Source organism: Peromyscus californicus, unplaced genomic scaffold, assembly GCF_007827085.1.
Source record: "Peromyscus californicus insignis strain IS unplaced genomic scaffold, ASM782708v3 Scaffold_11__1_contigs__length_118956290, whole genome shotgun sequence".
Taxonomy (NCBI): domain Eukaryota; kingdom Metazoa; phylum Chordata; class Mammalia; order Rodentia; family Cricetidae; genus Peromyscus; species Peromyscus californicus.
Window position 1 is genome coordinate 56,019,810 of NW_026294402.1, and position 27,907 is coordinate 56,047,716.

A 27,907-nucleotide genomic window follows, 5' to 3' on the forward strand; every position below is an offset into this window, starting at 1 on the left:
GCTTGGCTGGGAGGCTGGGGGGACAGAGAATATTCTGCTGTTCTGTGACCAGCCTGTTTGAGGGTATAAGGAACCACTGGGTTCCATTCTTAGACTAGGCCGTAAGAACTGAAGACCTACTGCTGTGTTTTCTGACTGTTCTGCCAGGGTTAGAAGGATGGTGGAAGCAGAAGGTGAGGGAGCCCCACGTACCGCTACATGTGAGGCTGACTCTGGGAGAGCCTTTCACTCTGTGATGCCCAGGGGCTCTAGTGCCTTTGACCTCTGCAGTTTGGAGCGTCATTGGGCAGAGTGGTTCTTTCAACACTAGATTTCAGTTTTGTCATGGGTTTTCTGGAATGTGGAGTGGTTTTTGTTTTGATATAGTAGGGATTCTCCATAGAGGATGTCCCTTGTGACCCGCCTAGCATAGGCTACCTCCTCTATGAACTGGGAGCATTCTAAAATGTGATCATGGAGCCCATAGTAAGGGGCTGCAGTGGGCAGGCGTGTGTGCGTGCGTGCGTTCATGCGGGTGGGTTTGTGTGCACGCAACATGTACTACTTTGACTTGTCGTTTCAGTGACTTGATTTATTTGTGGTCTCTGTTTCCTTTGCAGACAGAGATTGCAAAGAGACTGAACACAATTTTAGCCCAGATCATGCCTTTCCTGTCCCAAGAGGTAAGACCTTCTTCTGTTTCCTCCTCCTCTGCCCAGGGCAGCACAGTGTGGCCAGATCTCTCTACAGCCCGAGCTCAGCCCTGTCTATCATACTGATCCAGCTGATGGGATTAACAAGCCTTCTCCAGCCCATCAGGGGGCGGGGGTCATATCACAGGGACCACGTGCTCCTTTTTCAATGGGAGAATGGTCCTCTGCCACACCTGAGTCTGAAGAGGAGGGTCTTGGTCTTCATCTGCAGCAGTGATGGGCACCATGACCAATGTCCTACCTGCACATCCTCACTGGCCTCTGCTTTCCTGGGAATAGTTCCTGTACCTGGTTCCAACCAGGTTCACCAACCAGGCTGGCTGGTTGGTGGTGGCAAAGGTCGGACCCTGTGTGGGGTGCTGGCTCCCCAGGTGCAAGGTATCCTCTCCAGAGGAATGACATGCGAGTCTTGTTACTTGACGCTTGAGAGAACCCCCACTGGAGGCAAGGGCTGGACTCTGGAGCCTTGTGAGGGAAGAATCTCCAAAGAGGCTCCAGAGGTATGGGAAAGACTGATGGGTTGACCTCACTGGCCCCTGTTTCTGTCCTGTCTGATCCCAGCACAAGCAGGGCCAGGATCCACCCTCCATTCTCCTTGGTCGCTGGGACTGTATTAGCTCCCTGGTGGAGTTCTGAATCTGAGATGGTGACCAGGTTCTGACTAAATAAATAGAAGAATTAGATATGGCGGTGCCTGGCGTACCCAGTAAGGGAGGTGACATTGTGTTGGGTTGGTGCTACCTCAGGGAATATGTGGCACTTAATTTTTAATAATAGACTTTAGTTTTTCGAGAACAGATTTAGGTTTGGCAAGATTGAGCGGAAAGTACAAAGGTTTCCCATAGCCTCCCCACACCAGGGTGGAGTATTGGTTAGAATTTCAAGTCCACACCAGCACATCATTGCCTTCAGAAGTCCTGAGACCCTGTTAGAGTGTCTTCAGCCATTTTCACTTTATTTTTCCTAGCTAGACTCTTGGCTTTCCCTTTTGGTAGCCAAAGATCAGATTCACAGTTCTTCTTAGGCCTTTGAATGTAAATCCCCCATGTTCTGTTTCAGTCACCACTAGCCACTCCAGGTGCAAGTCCTGAAATTCGATGCCCTGTGTGATTACAGTCCATGGTACCATGCCTAGAAAATAATCCCTCCAATATGTAACATGCAGCTGATGTTCATATTGCATAGAATAAAGGTTTCCCTGTATGTGAGGCTGAGGAGGTCGTGGGCCAGTAGCCATCTGTGGTACTCATCTCTGCTTTCCTTAGAAAGCCCTCCGTTCTCATTGAAAAGACTGATAGAAGAAAGGGACATCATTTAGACCTTCGTCCCTGCGTCCTGGGCCTGTTGAGTGGGTCTCTTTCTGTCTTCTCTGGGAAAGGGTCCTAGAGGCTCCCGGTGCCCAGTGATGGAGGCTGTTGAAGAGGGCCACACCTGATGATGCTTTATGTCCCCCCAGCATCAGCAGCAAGTGGCCCAGGCAGTGGAACGCGCCAAGCAGGTCACCATGACGGAGCTGAACGCCATCATCGGGGTACGTGGACTCCCCAATCTGCCTCTCACCGTGTGTATAGCCCTTTTATTCCTCTCATTTACCATGACCAGAGATGAACTCTGACCTTCGGTGCTCTCAAAGAATGGCAGCCCCCTGGCCCACAGCTTCCCTAGGCAGCTGAGGCCTTGGATCCACTGGGCTCTTTCCACAGTGGCTTCACCATCGTCTCCTAGTCCCCAACCTAAAGAAATCCCAGACACATCTCGAGTCTATCTACCTATAATGTCATTCGCTTCCACATCCCCGGGCATCTTGTGCCTCTGACTTGCAGAAGGTGCTGATCAGTGCCTGGCTGCTGCCTCCCCTCCCCGCTCCCCAAGGCTGGGCTGCCCTTCTTTGGCCTCCTGGGGTCAGAACCATCTCTGCTGTTTATTTATGTGCACGGTGCTGTGACAGTCTTGGGGTTGGGGTCTTGCTGCTCCATGCGCTGGGCTGCATGGCTGAGCACTCTTTCATACGTCCTTTTGAATATCAGCTGTACACCCCGGTGGAACCTGGATGAGGCCTCTGGCACAGGCAGTTCAGTGGTTCCTCCCGGTGTTAGTTCCTGTGGGAGCTGCTGGGGACCGAGGAGGACTTAAGCCTGTTTTGCTTCTTGGCGGTGCTGAGGGGAAAGTCAGCCCTGCCTGCTGTGTGGGAAGAGCCAAGAGGCTTGGTGCTGGGAAGCAGCGCCCCAGGGAGAGAAGCCACGGTGCTTTAAAGCTTGAAGTATCTTCTGTGATTGTCTAGCCCAGGGTTCAGAAATACTTTAAAAAGTTTGTTCTCTGGTAATTTCATCATACATATAGTGTAGTGTAGCTAGAGTTTTCCTGCCTGGCCCACAGTCAGGATAAATCTCTCTCACCTGCCAGTCCCACAGCTGCTCAGACCCAACCAAATAAACACAGAGACTTATATTGGTTACAAACTGTATGGCCGTGGCAGGCTTCTTGCGAACTGTTCTTACAGCTTAAATTAATCCATTTCCATTAATCTATACCTTGCCACATGGCTTGTGGCTTACCGGCATCTTCACATGCTGTTTGTCATCCTGGCAGCAGGCAGTGTCTCTCTGACTCAGCCTTCCACTTCTCAGCTTTATTCTCCTCCTTGTCCCGCCTACACTTCCTGCCTAGCCAATGGCCAATCAGTGTTTTATTTATTGACTAATCAGCAACACATTTGCCATACAGAACATCCCACAGCAGTGTAGTCTGATCCTGTTCACCCCACTACCCTCTTCTGTAAAAGTATTCTTTTCCATTTATTATTGAACTCGTGTGTGGTCATACATGTCGCAGCATGTGTGTTGGCTGTGGAAGGATGATATGCAGGAAGCCAGTTCTCTCCTTCCACTGTGTGGGACCCCGTAATCAAACTCCAGTTGTCAGGTTTGGCCGGAGGCGTTTCCACCCGCTGAACCACCTCACTGCCCTTCCCCCTACTCGTGTCTTCCCACTTCCTCTGAACCCCTTCTTCCCAAAAGTCCCCCTTTTACTGAGAAGGATGTGGGGGTGGGGTGGGGTGTAATTTACTGGAACACAGAACCCACGGTCTGGGTTGAAATCTAGAACCTGAGAATTCTTTGTTGCCCTGTGCATTTTTAGATACTCAGCAACAACCTTGCTCTGTACCCCCTGAGTGTGATAGCAACCCCTCCCCCGCCATACACACACACCCTTATGCACCCAAAATGTCTCCAAATGGACAAAAGGGCCTCTGGTTGCAAACCACTGGCTTGGTCCGGTGCCGTTATTTCACAGAGATTTAGCCATCAAGACAACCTGAGAGCGGGCTCTTTCTGCCTGCCTCGAGCATCCCTGTGCCCGGCCTGGGTCCTGCAAGGGTGGTACAGGGAGTGTAGGTGGGATAAGCCCCCGGATGTCTTCAGAAGTCTCTCTCGTCCAGCTCCTTGTCCTCATTCCCTTCCAGTCCTCTCCTTAGGGTCTCCAGGGCGAGTTCTTCCACCTGTCTCTAGGGGTTACAGTTGACTTCCTTCCCCTCTCCCTCCCTCTTTGGAATTAAAATCCACATAGGAACATACTTTTTTTTTTTTTTTTTTTTTTTTTTTTTAAGAAAATAGTAAAATTGGGAAGCAGCACCATTGGATTTTCTCCAGTTCCTTGAAGTCGCGTTTAGGAAGCTACAAGTTAGGTCAAGGCAGCCCTAGGCAGATATTGGAATTCAATTAAGGCCCACGAGTGGGGCCTGTGACCCCCATTTTCAAGGTAATTGCTTCTTGGGCTCCGAGTGAGTGCGGCCATCGCCCTGTCATTAGGCAGGCAGCAGTCTAATCGCTCCGCGCCTGACAGAGCCTCACAAGGCAGGAATTGCCAGCAGCTGGGGCGAGCCGTGCTTGGTACTGGGGAGCTGTGCTTGACTGCCCTCCAGCGAGGGGCTTGTTTCTTTTCTCCTGGAGGAGAGAAGGGAGCCACCCTGCTAAGATAAGGACACAGGCAGGGCCATGCCTCCAGTCTGAGATCTCCTCATGTAGAAAGGACTAGCAGGGTCTCTAGTGGCGCACCTGGCTCCAGTCAGCTGATCGTGGCCTCCTGACATGGAGTTGGAGTCTAAAGTCCTCATTTAGCTGGGCTTCTAGCAATATCTGGAGCATGGATGCAGCCAGAAGCATGTCACAGGGTTGCGGTCTCCCAGGGGTCTTCCTCTAAGATCTGACAGGACACACCCAAGATTCGGAAGGTATGTGTGGAGAGCAGAAAGGACGGACAGGTGAAGGGACTTTGGCTGCTGGCCAAACCTTCCTCAGCTCCCATTTGGTCCCTAGGGAACTCATATCCCCTTGGGGATGGTGGGCCTAGAGATGGAGTCTCTTCCAGAACTTGCTTCATGCAAGGTTCTGTGGTGGACCCGAGGCCTTGGCACCGGAGATGGTGGGCGCTTGGCTACTTGGTCTGGACTGCCGAGAGAATTATTTAGGGGTTGTATGTGAAATGTTGACTTGATATTTTTCTTAAGAGGAGGAGGGAGTTTGGAGTTGTAGCTTGTCCCAGACTATGTAAGGTCTGTGAAGCCGTCCCAGGGCTTCCTGTCTGTCTTCACTCCGGGAGGTGACAGTGAGGTGACAGGCTGAGCAGGACTCAGGTGGTGGAAGTTTAGAAGGGACAGAGTTGTGGAGAGGCTGCCTTAGCATCAGCTTCTGTGAACCCAGAGGCTGAGGTAAAGCAGAGGAATGCAGAGTTAGGAATCTTGGCTCACATTGCTGCTGCGTAGTGGAGTTAGTTGGCCTTTGTGGCTGTCCCCTGTCTCTGAAGTGGGGATAGCAAAGATCCTTGTGACCTTTAAAAACTATCGCCAAGCCCAAAAGCTCTAATGCTGCGGGGAGCCTTGGGTACCCACTGAGCTGGGTGCAAGACCTGCTCTTCCCCATCCTCGGGGGTAGAGAGGAATCCTGTTATTTGGACCCTGTCTGCTTCCTCTGGTGCAGCTCTTGGCCTGTTTGGCTCTGGAATTGAAGCGGTTAGACAACTTCCCTAAGTTTAACTCAAATTATGAACCTCAGAACCGAAGCATCTAATCAGCTAGCAGAAGCATGAAGCGTGAGGTGTGTAATCCGGTTACACATGCTCTTCAAGCAAGATCTCCCAGCAGCCTCTGCTTCCAGCCACACCTGCCAATCCCAGACCACGGGCTCTAGGCACTCAGGGATGGAGTGTCCAGGAACCATCACGGGGACATGAGCTCTGATGTGTGTTTTTTGTCGTGAAATGGTCAAGGATGGAGAAGTGGATGTTCAGGAGTGTGCTTGGTTCTGTTTCTCAGCCCTCTGGGGGTTAAGGGCGGAAGGTCGAATCACTCACTTCCTTTCTTCTCACAATGGAGAAGTGCCAGTATTAGGAAGAACAGTACAAAGTGGAGGCGGGTGGCCTCAGACCTTGCCGTTGATGACATTTCTCGACCATTGAGAAAGCTTCAGTTGAAAGCCGCGTGACCCTCTCACTCAGACTAAACCGTTTTTTGAGTACTTTGTGCTCTGAAGCTGGAGGACAGAATACAAAGTATAGAAACATAGCCTGAGGGTGGCTGCATCCTGCTTGCCTGCCCTGGGAAGTGACAGGCCATGCTTCTACCTGCCTGAGAGTCAGATCATTGCCAGCTGTTCCTGGCCCCATCAAGGAGAAAACTTGGCTTCACTCTGTATTGTCACCAAGACCACTGCTGGCAGACCCTTCACCCAAAGAGCGCTGACGTCCACATGCATCCGTTCTTACCTTGTGTCAGAACTCACAGCTTGGCTCTTCCGTCACTCTGTCTGCAGTCTTCTGGGCCAGCCCCATGGTACCGTCAGACCACCCTGAGGAGACCGTGGGGTGTTTGTGGCTGTCCAGAGCCAGCTGCTCTTCTTGACTTTGTCGTAGAGGATACTCCTTGCTGAGACATCGAGGAACACCATGGTCTTATCTGAGGAGCTGCCATCTTTTGTTGGAAGTTTCTGCTGGGGATTTATCTGTGGATATTGTCTGCCCGTCGACACTGCTGTTCCAGCTGCCTCTCACTGGGCCTCCAAGGCTGCATCAGCCACCTTTGGATAAGGCTCTCTGCTGACTGTTTCCCTCCCCCTCTGCTGCTCACCTTCTCCAACATTTCACGTACCCAGAATGTGGGTAGAGGGATGTGCCAGGACTGGTGGAGGTGCTGGGTAGATAATGCGACGGCCCTGTCTTCCTGAAACTCTTAAGTTGCTTAAAGACGATGGTGACGATTGTACCTCTTCGCGAAGGTTGCTTGTACTCCAACGTTGCTTTTCCATGGAATAATGTGAGTTCTGCACAACCCAGGGGTGAGCTTCACTTTGGTGTCCATTTTGTAAGAAAATGGGGCCCAGAGAGGTCCAATGGCTTGTCCAGCTACTCATCGCTGATAGATGGAGCTGGAAATCCACCTCCAGTTGCTCCGCCTGAACCCAGGATCTGAGTTCTCCAAACTGGAAAAGGACATTTCCTCTGACCAGAAGAGTGAGAAGGCAGTCTGTTTTGACTGGGCAGAGTGGAGTGGGGGAAGAGACTTTACTGGGAAGGAGGAGAGTCCAGGTGTTCGGACGCATCTTTGGAAGACCCACGGTCTTCGATTAATCTACACACAGTCTTGCATGTCTGTGGCCAGCCACACCCCCTTTTGTCTCTTTAAGGCGTCTTGTTTTACTAGTTCTGCACTGTGCATTGTGGATTATGTACTCAAGTCCTTGCTTTCTGGGGTTTTAAGTAATTATCACCAGCAGAATTAAAGGACTTCCCAGCAAGAGGTTTAAAACCAACGGGGCCCCAGTGGAGAATCTTTGTAACGTTATCTCGATAAAAGCTGTGTGGTCCAGCCATACCATGGAATACTAAATAGTCATCCAAAAGGAAAGGCATTGTTTTTGTTTTTGTTTTTTTTTTTTCAGAACACTTTTTAAAGTGGGTCATATAACAGTATGGTCAGCAAGGGTTCATGTGTGGAGAATCATGGAAAACTGTAGATCTGAAAAATTTGGATTCCAGACAAGCTGACAGTGGCTTGGGAGGGCGGGATGAATGGGGAACTTAAAAAGAACAAAACCTTTAAATCTTAAAAACCAATTTTTTTACAATGAGTGTGTGCTATTTTTGTGAAGATCCTGAAAATACATTTTCTTTGAAAGGGAAGGTGGGGGAAGCTGTGTTTAGCTCTGAGAGTTCAGTCTTACCGAGAGGACTGGAGGTCTGCCTGGCATACCTGTGAGTCTGTTCCAAGAGCTCCCTAAGGGTCCACTGTGTCGCTAGCAGACCTAGAGTCATATCACTCTTAAGGCCAGTGACCACCAAATGCTTGCACAGGTGCCTAGCAGTAGGGGTCATCTCAGGTTCTCTGGGGTCCAGGGCAATGTCTGTGGGTGCCCAATCCTACGAATAGAGCTAAGGAATGGAGCCTCTGGGGCCAGAAGTGTAAGGCTGCCACAACAGGCTTGACTTGGAGGTAGCGCTAGGTCAGCAGTTTGAGGGGTGCATGGAAGCTTTTGATCCTTGAGCAAACATCTGTAAGGATTCCCCGGGCCCTGCTGACTTTGAGAACTGCTGTTTCACAGTGACAGGTACACACTCCCTCAGCCAGTGGGGACGGCTTGGCTTATTACGTCATTGCCGTGCATCTCCCTTACCTCCTCCCTGTTGCTTTGAAGTTCTTTGGAACACTCTGTAGATGATGTTAGTGGTTGACAGATCAAGAGTTCAAATCCCATTTAGGACTCATAGGACTTGGGCTGCCCACTCCAGTGCCCCTGTATCAGTTTGGTGTCTATAAAATAGGCAGAACCCTTTCTCAACTGGGTGACTGTCAGAATCACAGGATCTATTTGGATAATGCCCAGGGATTTATATGCACATACAGGTGGCCTTAGTGAAGAAGAATGATGTGTGCATGGGTGGGGACAAGCATGCCCAAGGCCCCAGCCAGTCCCAAGAAATATTTCCATCTCTGAGAAATACTTGAAGCCATATAACCTATCCCACAATGCCAATGGTTCTTGGCATAGTCTTATGAATAAGGGAGCATTCTCTCTTGGCTGCTGGGGGAGCTTGGAAGCCTCTGAGCTAGGAGCCTGGGCTTGGGAGCAAAATGAGATGGGGAGCCTTGATACTGGCAGTGGGAAGAGGGATCAGACAGCAGAGTCCCGGGGTTAGGTGTGGTGAGGAATGGGAAAATGGCAGTTATTGTGTGGGGCTGGGAATGCAGAGGTTGTTAGAACAGTGGGAGAGCCCTGTGGAAGTGCCAGGGACTGCCATGAAGCCCACCGGGCAGTGGCCACGTGCCCAAGCCCCCATTACCCTACTGTAGCCCTCTGCAGTAGGCGCTGCCTCCCCGCTTGTGCAGATGAGGAAATTTGAGGCTCAGGGAGTTGATTCCCTGTCCCAGCCATGCAGAGAGTAAGCACCAGAACCGGGACATGGCTCCTGACCTATCTGGTTTCAAAGGCTCTGCTCTTCCTGGGTCTGTGGTTCTGTGTTCTCTCTACTCTGATGGCCGAGGACATCAGCTTTCATTTCACCAGCCCTGGTACTTCTCTGCTCTGGCCTACCCTGTCCCCACTCTCCAAGCCTTTGGGCCTCTTCAGAATCACAGAGGCGCGTTGCCCAGGTTCCAGCTTTGGGTGGGAGGCGCTGGCTGCTGATGTTAAAAGGCATGTATGCATGAGCTATGAGCTTAAAAATGGATTCCTCTCAATTGAAAGGAAGCCCTAGTGACCGTGTGGGTTTTAAATGCATGCATTATTTATCTTGGGCTTGGAAACAGGCATGGGAAACTGTCCTGAAACTGGAGCTGGGGGATGACGATGGAAAACATAAATCTTCTACGTTGCAGTCCATTAACAGATTTTGTTTGGCAAGATGAGCATGTGGGCTGAGGGGGCAAGTGTGGGGGGCGGGGGGGGGGGGCGAGTTTCCCTGTCGCTTATCAGTGGAGGAGCGAGAGGGAGGGGCAGAGGTGACCCATCCTCTGCCCTGTCCGACCTGTCATGGCTTACCACCAACTTCATTGCAGCAGCAACAACTCCAGGCACAGCACCTCTCCCATGCCACGCATGGTCCCCCGGTCCAGCTGCCACCCCACCCGTCAGGCCTCCAACCTCCTGGGATCCCCCCAGTGACAGGAAGCAGCTCCGGGCTGCTGGCACTTGGTGCCCTGGGCAGCCAAGCCCACTTGGCGGTGAAGGATGAGAAGAACCACCATGAACTGGATCACAGAGGTGTGGCTCTGGGTGGGCTGGTGGGGGCAGGGGCGGGGCTGGGGCTGGGGCTGGACGACACACTGCAATTGGTCATGGCAGGCGCTGTCACCTAGCGTCTGGAGTTAGATAAGACTTGGGTCAGTGACCCGCCCTGGAAAGCAGTCTTAATTTATCCAGAACAGCCCCCATCTTCCCAATAGCACCCTGCCTGTTCTTTAGGGCCAGCCTAGCATGTCCTTCAGGATGCTTTGGCGATTGGATGGGGGCCTTTGTTTCCAGAAGCGCTTGAGTCGGGGCCCCAGTGTAGCCGTTTGTTGCTGTCTTCCTCTGTCTTGTGAGGTTCCTAGCAGTGCAGAAGCCTTAAAAGAGTCACACAGTTAGCACTCAAGCATTCCTGGGGGTGTTGCTCAGTAGGTAGGGTACTTGCCCAGCAGGGCCTGAGCCCTGAGTTCAATCCTTGGCACCATATAAACTAGGGGTGGAAGTGCATGGCTGTAAACCCAACACTGGGAGATGGAGGCCGAATGCAGAAGTTTATGGTAATTCTCAGCTGTGTAGTGAGTTCAAGGTCCAGCCCTGGGTATTTGAGACCCTGTCTCAGGCTAGTGAGTGGAGCATCTTAAAGTGCAGGTCTCAGCAATACTCCAGCAGAGAGGTGAGTAGAAAGATGAGGCCCCTCCAGGGAACAGCACTATTAGGGCTCAGGAGGACATCAGGGTTCAAAAGTGCCTGGCCCCATGCAGCCCCTTAATGAAGTCGCCCGCTTAGACGTTTGTTTGGCTTTTAGGTATTTACTGGGCCACACAGCCAGCATCTTCCCAATTCTCAGGGACTTTGGGGGAGGAGTCACCGTCCTAGCCCTAGTCCATGCTGTATCCTAGGAACCAGAGGCCACCTGTTTTGTCCCCTTTGGGCAGAGGAGGAGAGGACCATGGGAGCTGCTGCTTTGCTGGACTGGTGTAACCAGAGGCCTAAGCGTTTGGGGGCATTTTGGCAAAGAAATGGAAAATGGTGTTAAGAAAACTAATCAGTAAAAGTCACTCCTAAATTCCCTTGAATTTTTTTTTTTTGTTTGTTTTTAAGCAGTAACCTTCCCAGCTTCTGCTTGTAATTCCAGAAAGTTCAGTGACCAACAAGCCAGGTTCCTCAGACACATCAGGGAGAAGAGGGCTGATGGCCTCCCAAGCTATTCTGGGGACTGGTGGGAGGGCACTGCTGGAATTAGAATTGGGATGCCCAATTTCCAGACTGAGAACTATCACCCAGGGACATAGGCTAGGTAGGTCCTTGGGTGACGACAGTTCTAGCATCAGGCTAACCAGGGAGAGGTGGCTTTAGCAAATCACAAGTTAGCCGAGTTGAGAGTGACCTTTTACCTGGTCTGTTTTTTTCGTTTTTTCCGTTTCCTTGGGGGTCCTGACCCTCCTCCTGTCCTGACCTTCCCGCCCCACAGAGAGAGAGTCCAGCGCGGTAAGTGTGGGTGCTCTGGATCTTGGTGTGGGGGTGGGTACGGGAGGAGGGTGGGCCTGCCTGGGGGCTCGTTCCGAGAACAACAGGCCTGACAGGTAGCCCGTGCTGCCCACGGCTAACCCCAGAGTCCCCCGTTCTGCTCTGTGAGTGGAAGCTGGGGGTTTTTAATCATTTGTTTCTGTGTGCCCAAAGCTGGAAGACCTGGCTTCAGGGCTGGTGTGCAGGTGACAGTGTCTCCATTACAGATCCAGTGGTAGGGTAGGAGTTGCTGTCCTCTGTTGAAAGTGACCCTCTGTTAGGGAAGCCTGTGATCTCCAGGTGGTAGGCGCTTGCCTGAGTGAGCCCTAACTCCCCCTTACAGGAGTGGTCAGCTGGTGTCCTCAGCCTTGCATCTTCCAAGGGGCTTTTTGGAGTCATTGGGCTGAGCCGAGGACTCCAAACCCTGCTGTGTTCCCATGTCTCTTAGGCCACGGTTCATCCACCCTGTAGGTTGGGTGCATGCTCCCAGCATTATCCTGAATCCTCCTTCCTTCAAATGCCTGAGGTTTCTCTCTACTCTGCACTTTTACTCAGTTTAAGAAAGTGCTAGCAAGCAGGCATTAAGGCCAGGCCGCCTGCGTGTCTGCCAGCTCAGAGATTTGCTGTAAATCTTTCTGATCACACTGAGGCTCCGAGGTTCTGTTTCAAGTGAATAAGCCCTCTGAATAAGCGCAGTGGAGTCTGGATAAAAAAAAAAAAAAAAAATCCTCCAGCGATTAGCAAAGCTATTTTATTCCTCATCGCCATGCTCATATCCGGGACCATCTAATCTGCTAGGATGGCTTTGGTTATTACCTCATGTTAAGTAGGACTTGGAATGTCAGACCGTTAACTAGCCATCCAGGCAGCAGCCTCCTCAGGAAGCTCCCTCGCCCTGACCTGCCTTCCTTTCCCATCCCATCCCTGCCTCCACCCAGACTGTTTTCAAACCTCTTGTTAGTATGAGTCGGCTGTCTCCTCTTGCCCTGCCTGCGTGCTCAGAAATCCAGGTCCTCGCTTGGGCTCAGGAATGGCTAGGCACAGAAGAAAGGAGTGATTAAAGCTGAAAATCCATTTTGATTGCTTTGGTGTTGATCCTTAAATAGTGGCTTTTTTTTTTTTTTTTTTTTTTTTTGAGAGGCAGTTTGCCTACATAGAAGGCTGGATCATGTGTGCGTCCATCCGTGTGATATCTGCTCCCCCCACCCCCAATCCAGTCTCAGCCTTATGAGATGTTGGGTAGTGTCCTCCATTACCTTATGCATACCATGGGAGTTACCTTGCTCAGAGAGCCTCTCGGCTTTGATAGGAAGACCTCTTATAACAGGCCTCTTTACTTGGTCAGCCTTCTCCGGGAAGTGGGTGGTTGAAGCCAGACACCCTCCTTTTCATACCTATTCGCTTTTGGCCTTGTTCCCTCTTGAAAGCTTTCTGCTACACACTCAGAGAGACCCCAAGCTCTCAGCCCTTTGCCCCAGAATGCTCCCTGGCATCTGATCTGGGCCGACTCAACACAGGGACTGGAGAATGAACTGGAATGAATCCCATGCCATCCTAGGGCTGGGCAGCTCAGAGTGGATGCTAGTGTGTGTGTGTGTGTGTGGGGGGGGGGGGGGGATGGAGACTGTGTCCTCACCGCCATGGTGTCGGATGGCGGAGATTGAAATAATCAGCCTTAGGAAAACAGGTTGTCAACAGTCGAGGCCTCCGGCAGGAAGGACAAGACTGTGTCAGAGAGGGGAGGGGGCTGGGTGGACAGGCTGGAAGCTGTCCCAGAGGGGTTAGTCTGGAGTCCAATTAGAGGTAGCTTCATTCATATTTCCTTGCCTAGCTGAAGCAATAAAAAATACTTAGTTTTTTGGCTGCCTGCCAACCAGAGGCGGGCTGGATCGATGCCGCTAAATGCCTGACATGGCTCTCCGGTAGCGGCGAGGGTTTTCAGCCTGACTGCATGAGAAGAAAGAGTTCCCTGTTCTTGCACTAGGTCGCAAGGAGAAACACGAGCAGCCACCCTGTCCCCTCCCTCCTCTCCATCACCCGCCCTCGCAGGGGCAGCCAGCCTGAGGGGCTGGAAGCATTTCTGCTTAGCACGGGGTGGCCGCCACCATTGGAGGAAATGAAATGATGGTGATTTTTTTTTTTTTTTTTTCTCCTTTCTGCCTGTGCTTGCAGCAACTAATTGAATTGCGGCTGTGTGCGCATCGCCGCCACTCGCCCGGCTGCGGGGAAGGTTGAGCTGCAGCTCCATTATAACCTCCATTTTTTTTCTTCAAGGCTTGATAACTCTGCCATTTTAATTTGCTTCAGGCAGAAACTTGGCAGGGAAGGGCTGCCCAGAAAACCAGCTTAAGAAAGGAAATTAAGTTCTGCGGCTGGCTCCCTTCCGCACCGTTCCCCAAACCCATCCACCTGCTGGTCGCCCCGTTCCCTCCCAGTGAGCCCCTGTCCCCGGGCCAGCACTGGCCTCTAGTAAAATGGGGAAAGGAGAAGTGAAGATCACCCCACTTGCCTTCAGTGCCCTTCTTTGTGAGCAGATCTCGCTCTGTGTTCCCCCGTGACTCCACCATGCATCTTTAGCCTGCCTCCATCTGCAGACCTGTGGCCGCTCTCTTCCCTAGACCGCCCTGGGCGGGACAGAGAACGTCTTATTCATTCCGTCACTCCTGACATCAGTGTCCGTGTGAGCGTGGGGAGGTCTATCAGTTACTTTTCTTATCATTGATAAAATGACTGGATGAGGAAGGACTATTTATTTGGTTCACGGTTTGAGAGGGGACAATCCATTATGGCTACAGGAGCGGCTTGTGCCTGGGGCAGCAGGAGTGTGAGGTGACTGGTTACATGATGGCTACAGTTAGGAAGAGTCTGAGGCGGATCAGAACTTGCCTATAATCCTCTATGGCCTTGTGTCTGCCAGCCAGACTCTGTATCCAGAAGGTTCCAAGACCTCCCCAAACAGTGCCCTCAGCTGGGACCAAGTGTTCTAACACATTAGCCCGTGGGGGCGTTTCACATTCAAACCGTGGTGGGATGGTGCTGGAGGGATACACTGAGTTCTTAGAACGCATCCTGGAGGGGCACCAGACCCTCAAGGTTTGCAAATAGCCCTTGCCAGAGGCTCCCCCTCCATGGGCACAGCCTCAGGACATCCCATTTCCAGCCTTCCCTGCTGCACATCTGCCTCAGATTTTCTTATTTCTCCGGCCTTTCGTCCCTAGGGATTCTCGTCCCCTACTCTGTAGCAGAGGGAGAACTGAGGACTCTCATTGCTTTGCCCAGCATGAAGCCCCTGGATGTCCCTAGGGCTGCCTTCTGCTGGAGATCATAGCTTGGTCTGCAACCACACAGGACCCCTGCTGTCTAACTTGGACACTTGTCCCCTCCCTGAGGGGGTCCTATCTTTTCGAGGGAAAGAGTCCACAGGCTTTGTGTCTTCGTGACTCTGGTTTCCCTGCATTTGCCAGAGGCTTGGCTGTGGAGGAGCAGGGGTTCCGAGTTGCTCTTTTATACTTAGTGCTTTGTCGGCCGCCCCAGCGCCCTGCCGAACTTACAATGCAAGTTCTATGCCTGCCCCTGTCTGTGGCTCAGGTCTTAAAAGACTCATCTTTCCTTTGAGTAAATTGAGTGACAGGTGCCCCTTGCCCTCATGGGACTTGGCGTCAGACCAGGAAACAGCCCACTCACTGCAGGGTTCACTATTGGATAAGCAGCACTTTGCTTCCAAAAATGAAGATAATTTGGGGAAGCTCCCAGGGACCCAAGGTGCCCTGGGAGTATCCTGGGTGAACCGGATCTGCAGACACAGGGTGTCTGCCCACTTCCTTCTTCTGGCCCTCTGTCATCTGCTCTTGTTGAGTCAGAGAGGCTGTGTGCAATATTGCATTCAGCATCGAGTTCTGACCCCGAGATCCTCTTCTTCCAGAACAATTCAGTGTCACCCTCAGAAAGCCTCCGGGCCAGCGAGAAGCACCGGGGATCTGCAGACTACAACATGGAAGCCAAGAAGCGGAAAGCAGAAGAGAAGGACAGCCTGAGCCGATACGTACGTAGGGGCTGGCAAGTGGCGTCATCGGAGGGGGCTGTGTGCTGGGCTGTGGCCCCAACTCTAGTAGTTGGATACTGAGTCTAGAGACTGGCAGTGGGACGGGGCCCAGGGGGAGGCTCATACATGTCCTGTGGTCAGGTGAGACATTGGGAGAGAAGTGGACAGGGGAATTGTCCCAGCCTCCATGGAATCTGGGGGGAGCTGAAGGCTCATGTGGACAGTTTTCTGCTGCATCCACGCTCAAAGAGAGTTCCCTGGTGTACCTGAGTTTGAGCCTCACAGTCCTCCCGATACACCCCAGGCATTCAGCCACTGTAATGTAACAACCAGCTAGCATGACCCTGACCTTTGAAACCCCAGTGGGGGCATGACTGTGTGTCCTCCATTGCCAGACTGGACAGGGGTGAGATGTGAGACTAGAGGAGCTTGGGCCAGGCCCTCCTTGGCCCCCCTGGCTGCCCTGCGGCTCTGACCATGTTATACAAAGCTCAGCCGCACTGTGAAATGAAGCTAGTCTCCTGCCCCGGAGTGATGGGGGTGCAAAGATGAGACTTGCCTTCTGAATGACTGCAGCCAGAATACCAGCTGGGAAGGAGGTTCTGGCTTAGAAAGCTCGGGACTGAGATAAGGAGGCTGCTTATTCCAAGAGCCCCAGAGGCTGAGCTAGGAAGGACCCAGAAGGAAGGCCAGTTCCTGCTTGGGGTGCTGGTCAGGAAGGCAGAGGGTGCAGAAGTGGAGACAGCATGGGCTCTGGGGTTTGACGGGGGGGTGGGGGGTGGGGGCGAGGTTTTAGGGTGAAGGTTGCTTGAGCAGATCAGGAGTTGGTGTGGGCTCTGATTGGCCGCCTGGCTTCTCTGTGGCTTGCAGGACAGTGACGGTGACAAGAGTGACGACCTGGTGGTAGATGTCTCCAACGAGGTAAGGGTAGGCCCCAGTTGTAGGGCGTCCCCTGGATGGGGTGCTTTGGGACAAATTCTCTGTGGGTAAGGTCTGTTCTTCCTGCTGTCTGAGCAGGGCAATGGAGCCTCTGTTCTTGGAGCATCAGGGAAGCAGGACGGCAAGGTGGGCCTTTGATGCGTGGTGGCTTCCTGTGTGGGTGCTGGAAGGTCCCAAGTAGCAGTGGTCTTCAGTTCCCATAGTTTTCCCGGTGGCCATTTACAACCTTGCCAGTTAGCGTTCTGGACTTGTATGTGACCTGTCCTGGTCTCCAGGCCCTTGTTCAGGCCACCTGTGAGGTGAAGGGCTCAGGCTCTAGGTTGTTCAAAGCTAACTGCCTACCACCCAAGTCCTCTGCCTTCTTGTTGCCAGGGCAGGGGACACCTGCTTACAGCTTTCAGAGCTCTGTAACACTTCCGTTTTCAGGACCCAGCAACGCCTCGGGTGAGCCCAGCACACTCCCCTCCTGAAAATGGGCTGGACAAAGCTCGTGGCCTGAAGAAAGACGCCCCCACCAGCCCGGCCTCGGTGGCTTCTTCCAGTAGCACACCGTCCTCCAAGACAAAAGACCTTGGTCATGTATGTGGGGTCTGCCTTGGCACCTTACAGAGGTGGGGAAGGGGGCAAATGGGAGGTGTGCAGAGGCCAGAGCTCGAGCTCTGCCACTTGCAGGGTGGGAGTTGGGGTGTGGGAAGAAGTGGCCATTGGGATTGGCTGCATCTGAAGTCATTAACCCACCCTGGCTGAGCCTCTCACTGCTGAATGTATCAGAGCCTTGGTCCCTGCCTCTTTAAGTTAGATCCTTCACCACCATCCCTGCCAAGTAGGGACTTCTGTTCAACCCATGCTTGGCTTCACGTGGGACCAGGGCGGGCTAGGCATTTTGCCCAGCCCTTGGGAGAAAGGAATCCTCACGGCGTCTCTTGGTCTCTGTCTTCCCTTCTCAGAATGACAAATCTTCCACACCTGGGCTCAAATCCAACACACCAACGCCAAGGAATGATGCCCCAACTCCAGGCACCAGCACGACCCCGGGGCTCCGGTCAATGCCGGGCAAACCTCCAGGCATGGACCCGATAGGTATAATGGGTAGGCACCATGGACCCGGGTCGATCTGGTTGGGGAAGGGAGGGTGGTCTTTGCCCAGGCTGGAGCCAAACAGATGGTCAGGAGCATAGGAGCGTGTTTAAGCTAGGGCTTCGAAGGTCTGCCTGGTGATTTGCAACATCAGGTTTAAGGAAATAGAAGCCCGGACCTTAGACACCGCTCTAGCAGGGTTTATGAGGATCTTTGACACTGGTACATCAGAGGCTTCAAGGCTGCTCCTAGGCCAGGTGTGTGGAAGGAGTATCTGATAGGCTCTTAGACTAGACCTGTGTCCACTTCTGTTAACGGTTTTGTGAGGCCCCGAGCAAGCCCTCTTCTCTGGGCCTCATGTGCTGCCCTCTGAGAAGAAGTAAGCCCATCCTTGGGCTCTCCAGTCAAGAAATCCAGTTAGGCAGGTTCACCGTAGGCTGCTACAGAATGCAGGAGGGCTGTGGCCCAAGCTATGTCTAGCAGAAGGGTGAGCCCACTCTCGCTAATGCCCACTCCCCACTGATGCCCGCCTCTTGGTTCACCTCCTCACAGCCTCGGCCCTGCGCACACCCATCTCCATCACCAGCTCCTACGCGGCACCCTTTGCCATGATGAGCCACCATGAGATGAATGGTTCCCTCACCAGCCCGGGCGCCTACGCCGGCCTACACAACATCCCTCCCCAGATGAGTGCCGCCGCCGCCGCCGCCGCTGCCGCCTATGGCCGATCGCCAATGGTGAGCTTTGGAGCTGTACGTAGACCTTTTGGCTCCTTTTGCGGGGGGAGGGCACTGGGCAGGGAGTGGGAGCTGGGCAGGGTTGGTGTGGTACATGTCCCTGCATGCGGAAGGGACCCTGAGGCGTTTCCTTAGTTAGGGTTTCTATTGCTGCAAAATGAAACACCGTGACATAAAGCCATTTGGGGAGGAAAGGGTTCATTTTGCCCACAGTTCCATAGAACAGTTCATCATCGAAAGCAGTGAGGGCAGGAACTCAAGCAGGTCAGAAACCTGGAGGCAGGAGCTGGTACAGTGGCCACAGAGGGTGCTGCTTGCTGGCTTGCTCCCCCTGGCTTGCTCTGCCTGATTTCTTACAGAACCCCGAACCACCAGCCCAGGTACAGCACCGTCCACAGTGGGCTGGGCCCTTCCCCATCAATCACTAGTTAAGAAAAGGCCTTACAGCAGGATCTTACGGAGGCAGTTTTTCAATCGAGGTTCTCTCCTTTCGGGTGACTCTAACTTGTGTCCGGTTGACAGAAAACTAGCCAGCCCAGGTGTGGACACCTGATCACCTCCCTGGGGAGAGCACCTGTTTATAAGGAGTTTCCGTATGGGGTGGCACTCCTGGGCTTCAGCCCACCTGCCTGTTGGTTTCAGATAACTCAAGATAGCTCCGGAACTGCCCTTTCTAGTGTGAGGCCAGGGCTGAGACCCTGATAGGGGATCAGAGTCCCAAGAGCTTAGTGACATCTGGCCAGGTAGCAGGGGTTTGGGAGGTGGGGCTGGTGGTGACAATTGCTGTGGACAGACAGGATGAAGGCTGGCAGAGAGGACAGTTTTCCTCTACTCTTCCTGAACCTGGGGTGGCCTGATAGGGTTGAAGACTAGATATGGTAGAGTTGCAGTTTTCCTTAGGTATGATAGAGAGTAAATTCGGTAGAAAACTTTAGGTTCATTAAGATAGGGTAGATAATGGAGTATTTTCTTTTAAGTTGCCAAACACAAATGAACTGGAATTCATTACATTGTGAATGTAATCTGTACTTGGTAATTGTTCTTACTGTGTACAGTCTTATTATGTTAAAGTTAAAACCTTTCATTTTTTGTTTAGACAAAAAGGGGGAAATGGAGAATATTATTTCAAGGTGTGTTACTTTTGTTTATGCTCTAGGACGTTTGTTTAATGACACAAAGATGTGTTTGATAAAATAGAATTCACCTGTTGGGTCAGGAGGCTGCGTCAGCTACTAGCTGATAGGAAGGTGGTAGGGAGGAGCCAGGCGAGAAAGGGTTTATAGGGGCTGAGGTGGCTTTTTGGAGGACGCCAGCGAGGAGAGAAGGTGAGCTACTTGATATTCAGTCCCTGAAGAGCGGAATTCCACCTGAACCTTTGACTCTTGAGTTCTTTAGAGGGAGAGAGGGTTAGCTAAGTTCACTTTGTAGTTTTGCGAGAGTCGGAGCCGGAGGGAACAGATTTTCTTGCGGCCTCACCCCTGCTGGTAGCAGCAGAGTCACAGTTGCTGATTCAGACAGCTGTGGCTTCAAAGGCAGCCACCATTTAAATAAAGGACAAGAGCGGCCCTACTCCACAGGCTCACAGCACCCTCAGGAAGGAGAGAAGTGGGGCAGGGCCCACTCTGTCGGGCAGAGCAGAGAGGATACTGGTTAAGAGATGGGGTTTGAATCCCAGCACTCGGGAGGCAGAGCCAGGCGGATCTCTGTGAGTTCGAGGCCAGCCTGGGCTACCAAGTGAGTCCCAGGAAAGGCGCAAAGCTGCACAGAGAAACCCTGTCTCGAAAAACCAAAAAAAAAAAAAAAAAAAGAGATGGGGTTTGTATGGCCGTCCTGTGTGTTCCTGTCCGGGCAGGACCCTCGGCCTTCTCTGACATGGGCCCCACTCAGCAATGCTTTCACCTGGTTCTGGCGAAGTCTCAGGGTGCAGCAGGCCCGGATGATTGTGGCCGCGGGGAACCTGGGGAATGAGTGGTGGCAAACGGACTCGGAGTCATTCTTTCTTTACAGGTTGGTTTTGACCCTCACCCCCCGATGCGGGCCACAGGCTTGACCTCAGGTCTTGCCTCCATTCCTGGAGGGAAGCCGTAAGTGCTTGGCTGGTCTTCTTGCATGCTTCAGGGGGTAGACAAGGCTGATTCCCTCCCTCCATCCCCGGAGCACAGGGTCTTGCTGGATGCAACACCCTAGGCAAGGTCAGGACCCAAGGAAACCCAAAACTCTCTCCGCCAGGGCAACTGCGGGATGCTGAGGTCTGGATATTTGGCTCCGGGAGGTCAGAGTGCCTATAAGCAGAGCGCATGGATCTCTGTGGGCCCTGGAGACCCCCTCCTTGCCTCTAGTACTCCTGCTCTTCTGTAGAGCACATTACCCTGCTCTTTGCCCTGTGGGTTACTGGGAAATTGAAGACTGAGCCATGCATACCACATAAAAACTAGCCCTGTACTTTAAGAAATCACGTGCCATCATGGCCATTGGGAAGGCACCCACAGTAACACGGGCAGAACAAACTGGATCCCTGTGACTCATTGTTTGTCGTTAGAAGAACAGGAAAGTCTCTCTCTCTCTCTCTCTCTCTCTCTCTCTCTCTCTCTCTCTCTCTCTCTCTCCCTCCCCCTCTCCCTCTTCCCCTCTCCCCCTCTCCCTTCCCCTCCCCTTCTCCCCCTCTCCCTCTCTCTCTCCCCCCCACCTCCCCCTCCCTCTCTCCCCCTTTCTCCCCCTCTCTCCCTCTCTCCTTCACGCTCACACTCTCGCACATGCACATGCACACGCACGCACGCAGAGAGAGAGAGAGGAGAGAGGGCATTCCATAACACCCATGGAGCTCCTAAGCTGATTTGGAGCAAGGATGTATAATTGGAATAAAATTCAAGGTTGAAATATTAAGTAGGTCCTAACCTGATGGAGCCATCCCAGTACCAAGGGGCTCCAGGATTTCAGGGATTTGGGAGAGAGGAGCTTGGAATCGGGGCAGAAAATCATGGTGTGTCTATACATTGACTTGGAAAGGGCCCGAGGCACCCACCCACCCCCAGGGGTGGATGGCAGGAGTGACCCACCTCCTCCTTGCAGGGCGTACTCCTTCCATGTGAGCGCCGATGGGCAGATGCAGCCTGTGCCCTTCCCCCATGATGCGCTGGCAGGCCCCGGAATTCCCAGGCATGCCCGGCAGATCAACACGCTCAGCCACGGGGAGGTGGTGTGCGCGGTGACCATCAGCAACCCCACCCGTCACGTCTACACGGGTGGTAAGGGCTGCGTGAAGATATGGGACATCAGCCAGCCCGGCAGCAAGAGCCCCATCTCCCAGCTGGACTGCCTGGTAAGAATCCAGGGCATCTTCTGTAGCATGTAGGGGCCAGAGGAGAGCAGCAGGGCAGATCAGCTCTGGGGGAGGACTCCAGGTCTATGGCCCGGCTCAGCTCTGGGCAAGCTGGCTAACCACTCGGAGCCCTAGTTGGGGACATCTGCAAGGGGAGATGACAGCAGGATTCCCAGGCTCAAGACTTTGGAGAAAGGCGTGAGACATTGAATTGGGTGTAGCTTTGAGGATGGAGTAGTCGGTTAGGGGCTTAGGCACCTCATACGGATGCTCAGTTACCTCATGGGGCTTTCTTGGTCCACCAGAAAGCAGGTGGGTAGCACTTAACCCTGTCCTTCTCCTTCCAGAACAGGGATAACTACATCCGCTCGTGCAAGCTTCTCCCTGATGGGCGCACGCTCATTGTGGGTGGCGAGGCCAGCACGCTCACCATCTGGGACCTGGCCTCGCCCACACCCCGCATCAAGGCTGAGCTGACTTCCTCAGCTCCAGCCTGTTATGCCCTGGCCATCAGCCCTGATGCCAAAGTGTGTTTCTCCTGCTGCAGTGATGGGAACATTGCAGTGTGGGACCTGCACAACCAGACCCTGGTCAGGTGAGCCTGGCGAGGGGGCAGCTGGGGGTGTTTCTACCCACCCAGCCCATGAACTTGGCTCTCTTCGAGGCATGAGGGGTGGTCGGGTGCAAAGGCAACGGGCCGCTGGTGGAGGTCTCCTTGAGGAGCTTGGGGGAAAGTATGGGGTAGGGGGAGGCCGAACTTGGGGCAGTTCTGGTAAGCAGCTTGAGTGGAGACAGCGGAGGGTGGGAGAAAGAACTGCATGGCTTAGTGGTGAGGCCTGGGTGGGGCAGAGCTGCTGAGCTTTGTGTCTGTCTCCAAGACACCGTGTGCAGCTCCCTTGGGTTCTGTGTGAGCTGGGGGTGGTGCAGTGTCCCCGAGTCATACCACCCTGTGCAGTGGTAACAGCAGTGTCTGCCCACAGTCACTTCTCAGTGTGAGACACTCGGCATGTTTTGGACTGTAGCCTTATAGACTGTGTAGCCTGAGGAGGCTAGTTAGAGAGAGAGAAAGAGAGACTCTGCAGACTAGATTGAGGGGTGTGTTGTCCCAAAGGCAGGGCCTGCGACCCTAAACATCGTACAGAATTGTTTAGGATCTTCCTCTCCATTACCCTCACTAGAACAAAGTGGGCTCCCCGAGGGGCCCACCTGGATGCATACGGAATCAAGGGGTTACCCCTTTTCTCAGGGAGCCTGTCCTTGGTAGCACCCCTGAGTGGAGTGGGAGGGGCCTGGTCTCTGGTGCTGCTTCATACTATCTAAGGGTTCGAGGCATGTGATGCAGCCCTTTGGGCCTCTCTAGCTTGGCTGCAGAGCTGGCCTCCTCCCTGGGATGATTAGTAGTCAGGGCCTTCCTGGGGCTCACCTTTCTTCCTTGCTTGGCCTTCATAGGCAGTTCCAGGGCCACACAGATGGGGCCAGCTGTATAGACATCTCTCATGACGGCACTAAGCTATGGACGGGGGGCCTGGACAACACCGTGCGCTCCTGGGACCTGCGTGAGGGACGTCAGCTGCAGCAACACGATTTCACCTCCCAGGTGTGTAGCCCAAGCACTCTGCTCCCTCCTTTCTCAGGCTCCAGCACCTGTCAGGGGACAGAGGGACCACACAGGGTCATGACTGCCAAGGGACCAGCATGTGAGCCGCCTGGGAAGGTTTCTTGGATGAAGCCGCCCTAGTGTAGGGTGGGCGTGGCCTTGGAGAGGGACACACTTGAGTCATCCTGCTTTTCCCCAGCTAGCTCCCCGTGTTCCTCGGTTTGCTCATAGCTCCCTCCCACCTCTGGTGTGAGCGCCCGACTCAAGGCTCCTAAAAACCCTGACCATGATCATTGATATTTCTTGCTTTTAGACTTGCTTCATTATTTTAGCGTTCAGTACCTTAATGTGAAGTGTGGGTAGTTACTGATTTCTTAAGGAATGAGCACAGCTTGCAAAGTCAGCAAAGTACAGCCCCCTCCTGCTCTACCCTCAGAGCCAGCTTCCTCAGTGGGGTACAAAGGACCCCCTCCTCCCGGAGGAGGCAACAGGCAGCTGGTTATTGGCCTTGGTTTGTAAGTGGTGGGGGTGGAGTGAGAAGGGTCCAACCTTTCCAAGGGAGCTGTTCGAGCCTTGTGGGCAGAGGGGACACTGAACTGTCTGTCCTGGCAGATCTTCTCCCTGGGCTACTGCCCCACTGGGGAGTGGCTGGCTGTGGGCATGGAGAGCAGCAATGTGGAGGTCCTGCACCACACCAAGCCCGACAAGTACCAGCTGCACCTGCATGAGAGCTGCGTGCTGTCCCTCAAGTTTGCCTACTGTGGTAAGCCCGGGGACCCCAGCCTGGCGTGGGAGCCAGTGTGGGCAGCCTGGTCTGGTAAAGGCTGGGCAAACAGTGGGGTCCACAGTCTTTTGAGTAAGCTGAGCCCATGCCCCTCCAATGCCCTGGAGGGGAGAAGTATCTTCCTTGTCCCCCATCCTTGTCCCTTGGACACAGATGTCACCCTGGTGCCCTGAACTTGCAGGACAGTAGGCCAGAGCCCTTTCATGTTGACCTGGATCCTCTCTGAAGGTTATAGCTACAGTTTCTATGCAGCTGTAGACACATGGTGCCAACTCTTAGCCCCAGAGAAACTGGCTGGGAAGAGCGTATGGCTTTGGGGGGATGTTAGGAGCCACAGCCAGGAGCCCACCTGCAGGGGAGTCCTCTCTGTTGGTTCTCCATACTGTTGGGTTTGTGCTGTTTCTGGTGCTCTTCGTCACCTTCCAGTCATAGACTGGGGAAGGACCAGCTGACCTGCGTGGGGATCTTTTGGGGAGAAGCACTCAACACAGCTAACTGAATCTTACTTTCTTGTCCTGGCTCCTCCTGGCTCTCCCCCCCCCCCCCCCCCCCCCCCCCCCCCCCCCCCCCGGACAGCAAAGAAAGGCATCCTTTTAAGTATCTGAGTCTCACCTGTCACTGCTTTTCCGGAGTGGGGAACAGCAAGCACTAAGCCTGGGTTCAGCATGTCTGAGGGCGTTTCCCTGATGGGCAGACATGTCTGGGGTGGGTCCTGCTGTGCACAGCAGCCAGCCACAGTCTGAGGGTCCCTTTGCCTCTGCTTGCAGGCAAGTGGTTTGTGAGCACTGGGAAAGACAACCTTCTCAATGCCTGGAGGACGCCTTATGGAGCCAGCATCTTCCAGGTACCCCCTCCTGATCCTCTCTACTCCTTCTGAGTCAGGATATGGCCACAGTGATAGGGGAGGGCAGCAGGAGGCAGGAGAGGACGACTCTGGAGCCAGGAGCAGACCTGGCTCATCCCTGCCTAGCCCCTGCTGGATGGGGGACCCCAGAGGGGAGGATGTGGGGACGAGAGTGAGAGACACCCTCTGTTGTAATCCCCGAGGGTAAGAGCATCTATGAAGGGACTCAGTCACGTGGTACCTAGAGAGTGAAATAAAGTGAGTGTGGCTGGCTCCGGGCCGCTGGGCCATGGAGTAGCCATATCATCCAGTGAAACCCGTTCAGGTTAGGATGGCTACCCCAAACCATCAGCGTGAAGAGGCATTAGCATGGGCAAGCATTTTCACAGGTTTTAAGGATCTAGAGCCCGCTCCATCTCACACACACACACACACACACACACACAGCCCTCCACAATGTAACTCATAATCACTCACTCTCATGTTTTTCTTGCTCTTAAACACACACGATCACAGCAAACCACTTCCAGCTTCCTGCTTAAATGCCTGCCCCCATGTGCCACACATGTCCCTTGGGAGGTTTCTCGTTTGGTTGGTACCAGTCTTCCTGGCTGGTCCAGCTGAGTGTCCGTCTCTTGACGCTGCTGCTGTGGCTCCGAACGCTACTTCTCATCAGTAAACTTAGCAGAGACGCTCAGAGACTGCAGTGTCCTGTTTTCATCTCTCACCCTTCTGCCAGCCTTGAGCCTTTCTCCTAAAGCCAGCTCATGAGCTGTCCCATGTGGCGAGGCAGGCGGGAGAGGACTCCCTCAGCCCTAGGGGAGGTAGGCCTCTCCTTAGCAGTAGGGCTCCAGCCGGAGCCGGAGCGTGGGAAGTGATTTCGTTCAGAGCCCTGGAGTGCCAGGGAGTACCCAGTGCCAGGGAGTACCCGGAGTGAATTCCTGTCGGTTTTCTCCCCACACTAAATGTCTTCCTATTTCTCCATGTCTTCCTTCTCCAGTCTAAAGAATCCTCATCTGTCTTGAGCTGTGACATTTCAGCGGATGACAAATATATTGTAACAGGCTCTGGTGACAAGAAGGCCACAGTTTACGAGGTCATCTACTGAACAAGGACTCTAACAGGCCTGTCAAACTCTGGGAGACACCCACGCGGCCCTGACAGGGAGACGCTGGCCAGGCCCCCCGAGGATGGCAGAGGAATGGGGGAGCAGCATTGTGGGGCTGCCCTCCAGAAGGCGGAGAGGACGCACGCCCCTTCGTGGATTGATGTGTCTGACAGACTTGACGGGCTTTCTCTCCTCCCCCTTACCCGTGCTGGCAGATACTTCAAATAGATTTATCTGGAGGCTTCTGCTTCCGTTTCCCCTCCCCCCCCCCCCCCACACACACGCAGACGCCCTTAGGACTCTGTCTCTCCTCCCCTTTCTGACCTGTCCCCTCCCTACTCTGGGGTGGGGGACGCTGGAGTAGACTGTATTGTTGTTCTGGGGAGGGGTGCCTCATTCTGATGGTGCAGTGCACGAGGTTTATGAACAATGTAAATAAGAGACTGTGGTTGCTGACCGGCCGGCCAGTGAGGGAGGAGGCCCCTTCCCACCGATGCTCGTCATGTATTTTGCCTGCTGTATTTGTAATCCACTCATGGTGGTGGCTTTTCTTTCTTTCTTTTTTATTTTATTTTATTTTTTAACAGATGTTCCTGTGGGGAAGGTAGGCAGAAAGAGAAAGTGGGGGCGCGGAATGAGAAGCTTCCTGGGGATGGGCAAATCAGCCTGGCCCACTGGGAATGAAGTATACCTCCACAACGGGTTGTAGCACCAGTCAGGGCATGTACAGATGGAGTGATAGGCAGGTGGACAGACACGTTGATGGGCGGGCAGGACTGGTGGGATGGGCCAGCCTGGGCTATCATCCACAGGAACGGCGAGGATTTCCTGTGGATTCCTCTGCTCTGTCTGCCTCTCACCTTGCCCTCCCATCCATCCCTTGTCCCGCTGAGCCCTGTCTTTCTCTTTGGTGCACACTCAATCATTGTGAAGAGGAGTGGAAGTTCAAGGGAACTCCCTCTCTGACTCCTTCAGCGCAGCCTAGAAAGGATTCCTTGGGGGGGTGGGGGGACCCAGCGACTCAGCTCAGGGAGCAACCAGGGAAAAACAGCAACTGGTGTGGGTGCTTTTTTTTTTTTTTTTAATTTGAATAAAAAGAATTAGAAGTGATATCCTTTCATAAGATGCCTTCTCCCCTTTCCTGCTTTTCAGCCCTTTCTACTCCCTGAGGGGTGAAACTACTCCCTGAGGGGTGAAACGGTAACCCCGCCAGGGTTGTGAGTCTGAGGAGAGGGCTTCTCTTCCCACTCCTGGGCGGGGCTGGGGGCTGGAGGCCACAGCCTGGCGCACTATGGTAACTTGCAGCTGTCATAGGCCGACCGTCATCTGCAGGTATCGCCCCCTGGGTACCGATGTTTGTGGTATTAGGTTTGTTCGGTTTCGTTTTTGGTCTTTTGTTTTATTAAAGAAAAGCTAAAGACCGTGTGAGCCCTGCTGGTGGGCTCTCCATGGATGTAGCATATGGAAGAGAGTTTTTATATTGCATTTTTATGGATTATTTTATAATGTGGGACTCAGTGTAGGAAGAAAGGCGAGCGTCTGTGAATCCTGCCCATCTCCAGTGCTCTGGCTGAGCGGCTGCCCTCAACGGGATGGATGTTGGGACGTGGAAAGGCCATGGCACCCTGCACCTTCCTGAGAGGTGTGTCATGCCTGTCTGGAGTCTGTCCGTCTGTCTCTGGGTTTCAGATGGTCACTGGCCACCACTTGTTAAGGCTCTAGCCAGAAGGGAGGGTGAGGGTAGAAGAGAGTTATTCCTGAAGAAAAAAGAAAATTGAAAAGTCATTGTAATGAGCTGTTTTTATATTTTTAAAAGTTACTATTTAAAAAGGTTGGTTTGATTGTTGTGTTTTAATTACCTTTTCCTTCCAGTGTGTCAGTCATGCCTGGGAAAGCGGGGGGTGGGGGTGGGGGGGGGCCGTGGTTGGTCCAGTTGCATTCTGGAACCTGGGCAGCATCTCATCACGCAGTCCTATACCCATGTCACCTCAAAGCCATGTGTCCCTCCTTCCACCCCCTAAAAAGTCTGTACAGGACTGTTGGGCTT

At 53.3% G+C, this 27,907-nt stretch overlaps 1 protein-coding gene across 12 annotated transcripts in view; it reads left to right on the plus strand.

The window, feature by feature from the left end:
* The window catches only part of Tle3 (TLE family member 3, transcriptional corepressor), a 48,039-nt gene extending 20,345 nt beyond the window's left edge, over positions 1 to 27,694 (plus strand). The window contains exons 5-20 of one of the 12 annotated variants that reach the window (XM_052762979.1): positions 600 to 662; positions 2,149 to 2,253; positions 9,739 to 9,943; positions 11,379 to 11,395; positions 15,336 to 15,455; positions 16,326 to 16,376; positions 16,821 to 16,973; positions 17,342 to 17,483; positions 18,024 to 18,223; positions 20,216 to 20,292; positions 21,278 to 21,527; positions 21,875 to 22,122; positions 22,977 to 23,124; positions 23,737 to 23,887; positions 24,676 to 24,752; positions 25,753 to 27,694. In XM_052762979.1, coding sequence (XP_052618939.1) covers positions 600 to 662; positions 2,149 to 2,253; positions 9,739 to 9,943; positions 11,379 to 11,395; positions 15,336 to 15,455; positions 16,326 to 16,376; positions 16,821 to 16,973; positions 17,342 to 17,483; positions 18,024 to 18,223; positions 20,216 to 20,292; positions 21,278 to 21,527; positions 21,875 to 22,122; positions 22,977 to 23,124; positions 23,737 to 23,887; positions 24,676 to 24,752; positions 25,753 to 25,860 — 2,115 coding nt within the window. In that variant the 3' untranslated portion in view covers positions 25,861 to 27,694. The remainder of the gene's footprint in view (positions 1 to 599; positions 663 to 2,148; positions 2,254 to 9,738; positions 9,944 to 11,378; positions 11,396 to 15,335; positions 15,456 to 16,325; positions 16,377 to 16,820; positions 16,974 to 17,341; positions 17,484 to 18,023; positions 18,224 to 20,215; positions 20,293 to 21,277; positions 21,528 to 21,874; positions 22,123 to 22,976; positions 23,125 to 23,736; positions 23,888 to 24,675; positions 24,753 to 25,752) is intronic. The other 11 variants (XM_052763001.1, XM_052762995.1, XM_052763009.1 and 8 more) reach the window with 11 other exon arrangements.
* Positions 27,695 to 27,907: the final 213 nt, after the last annotated feature.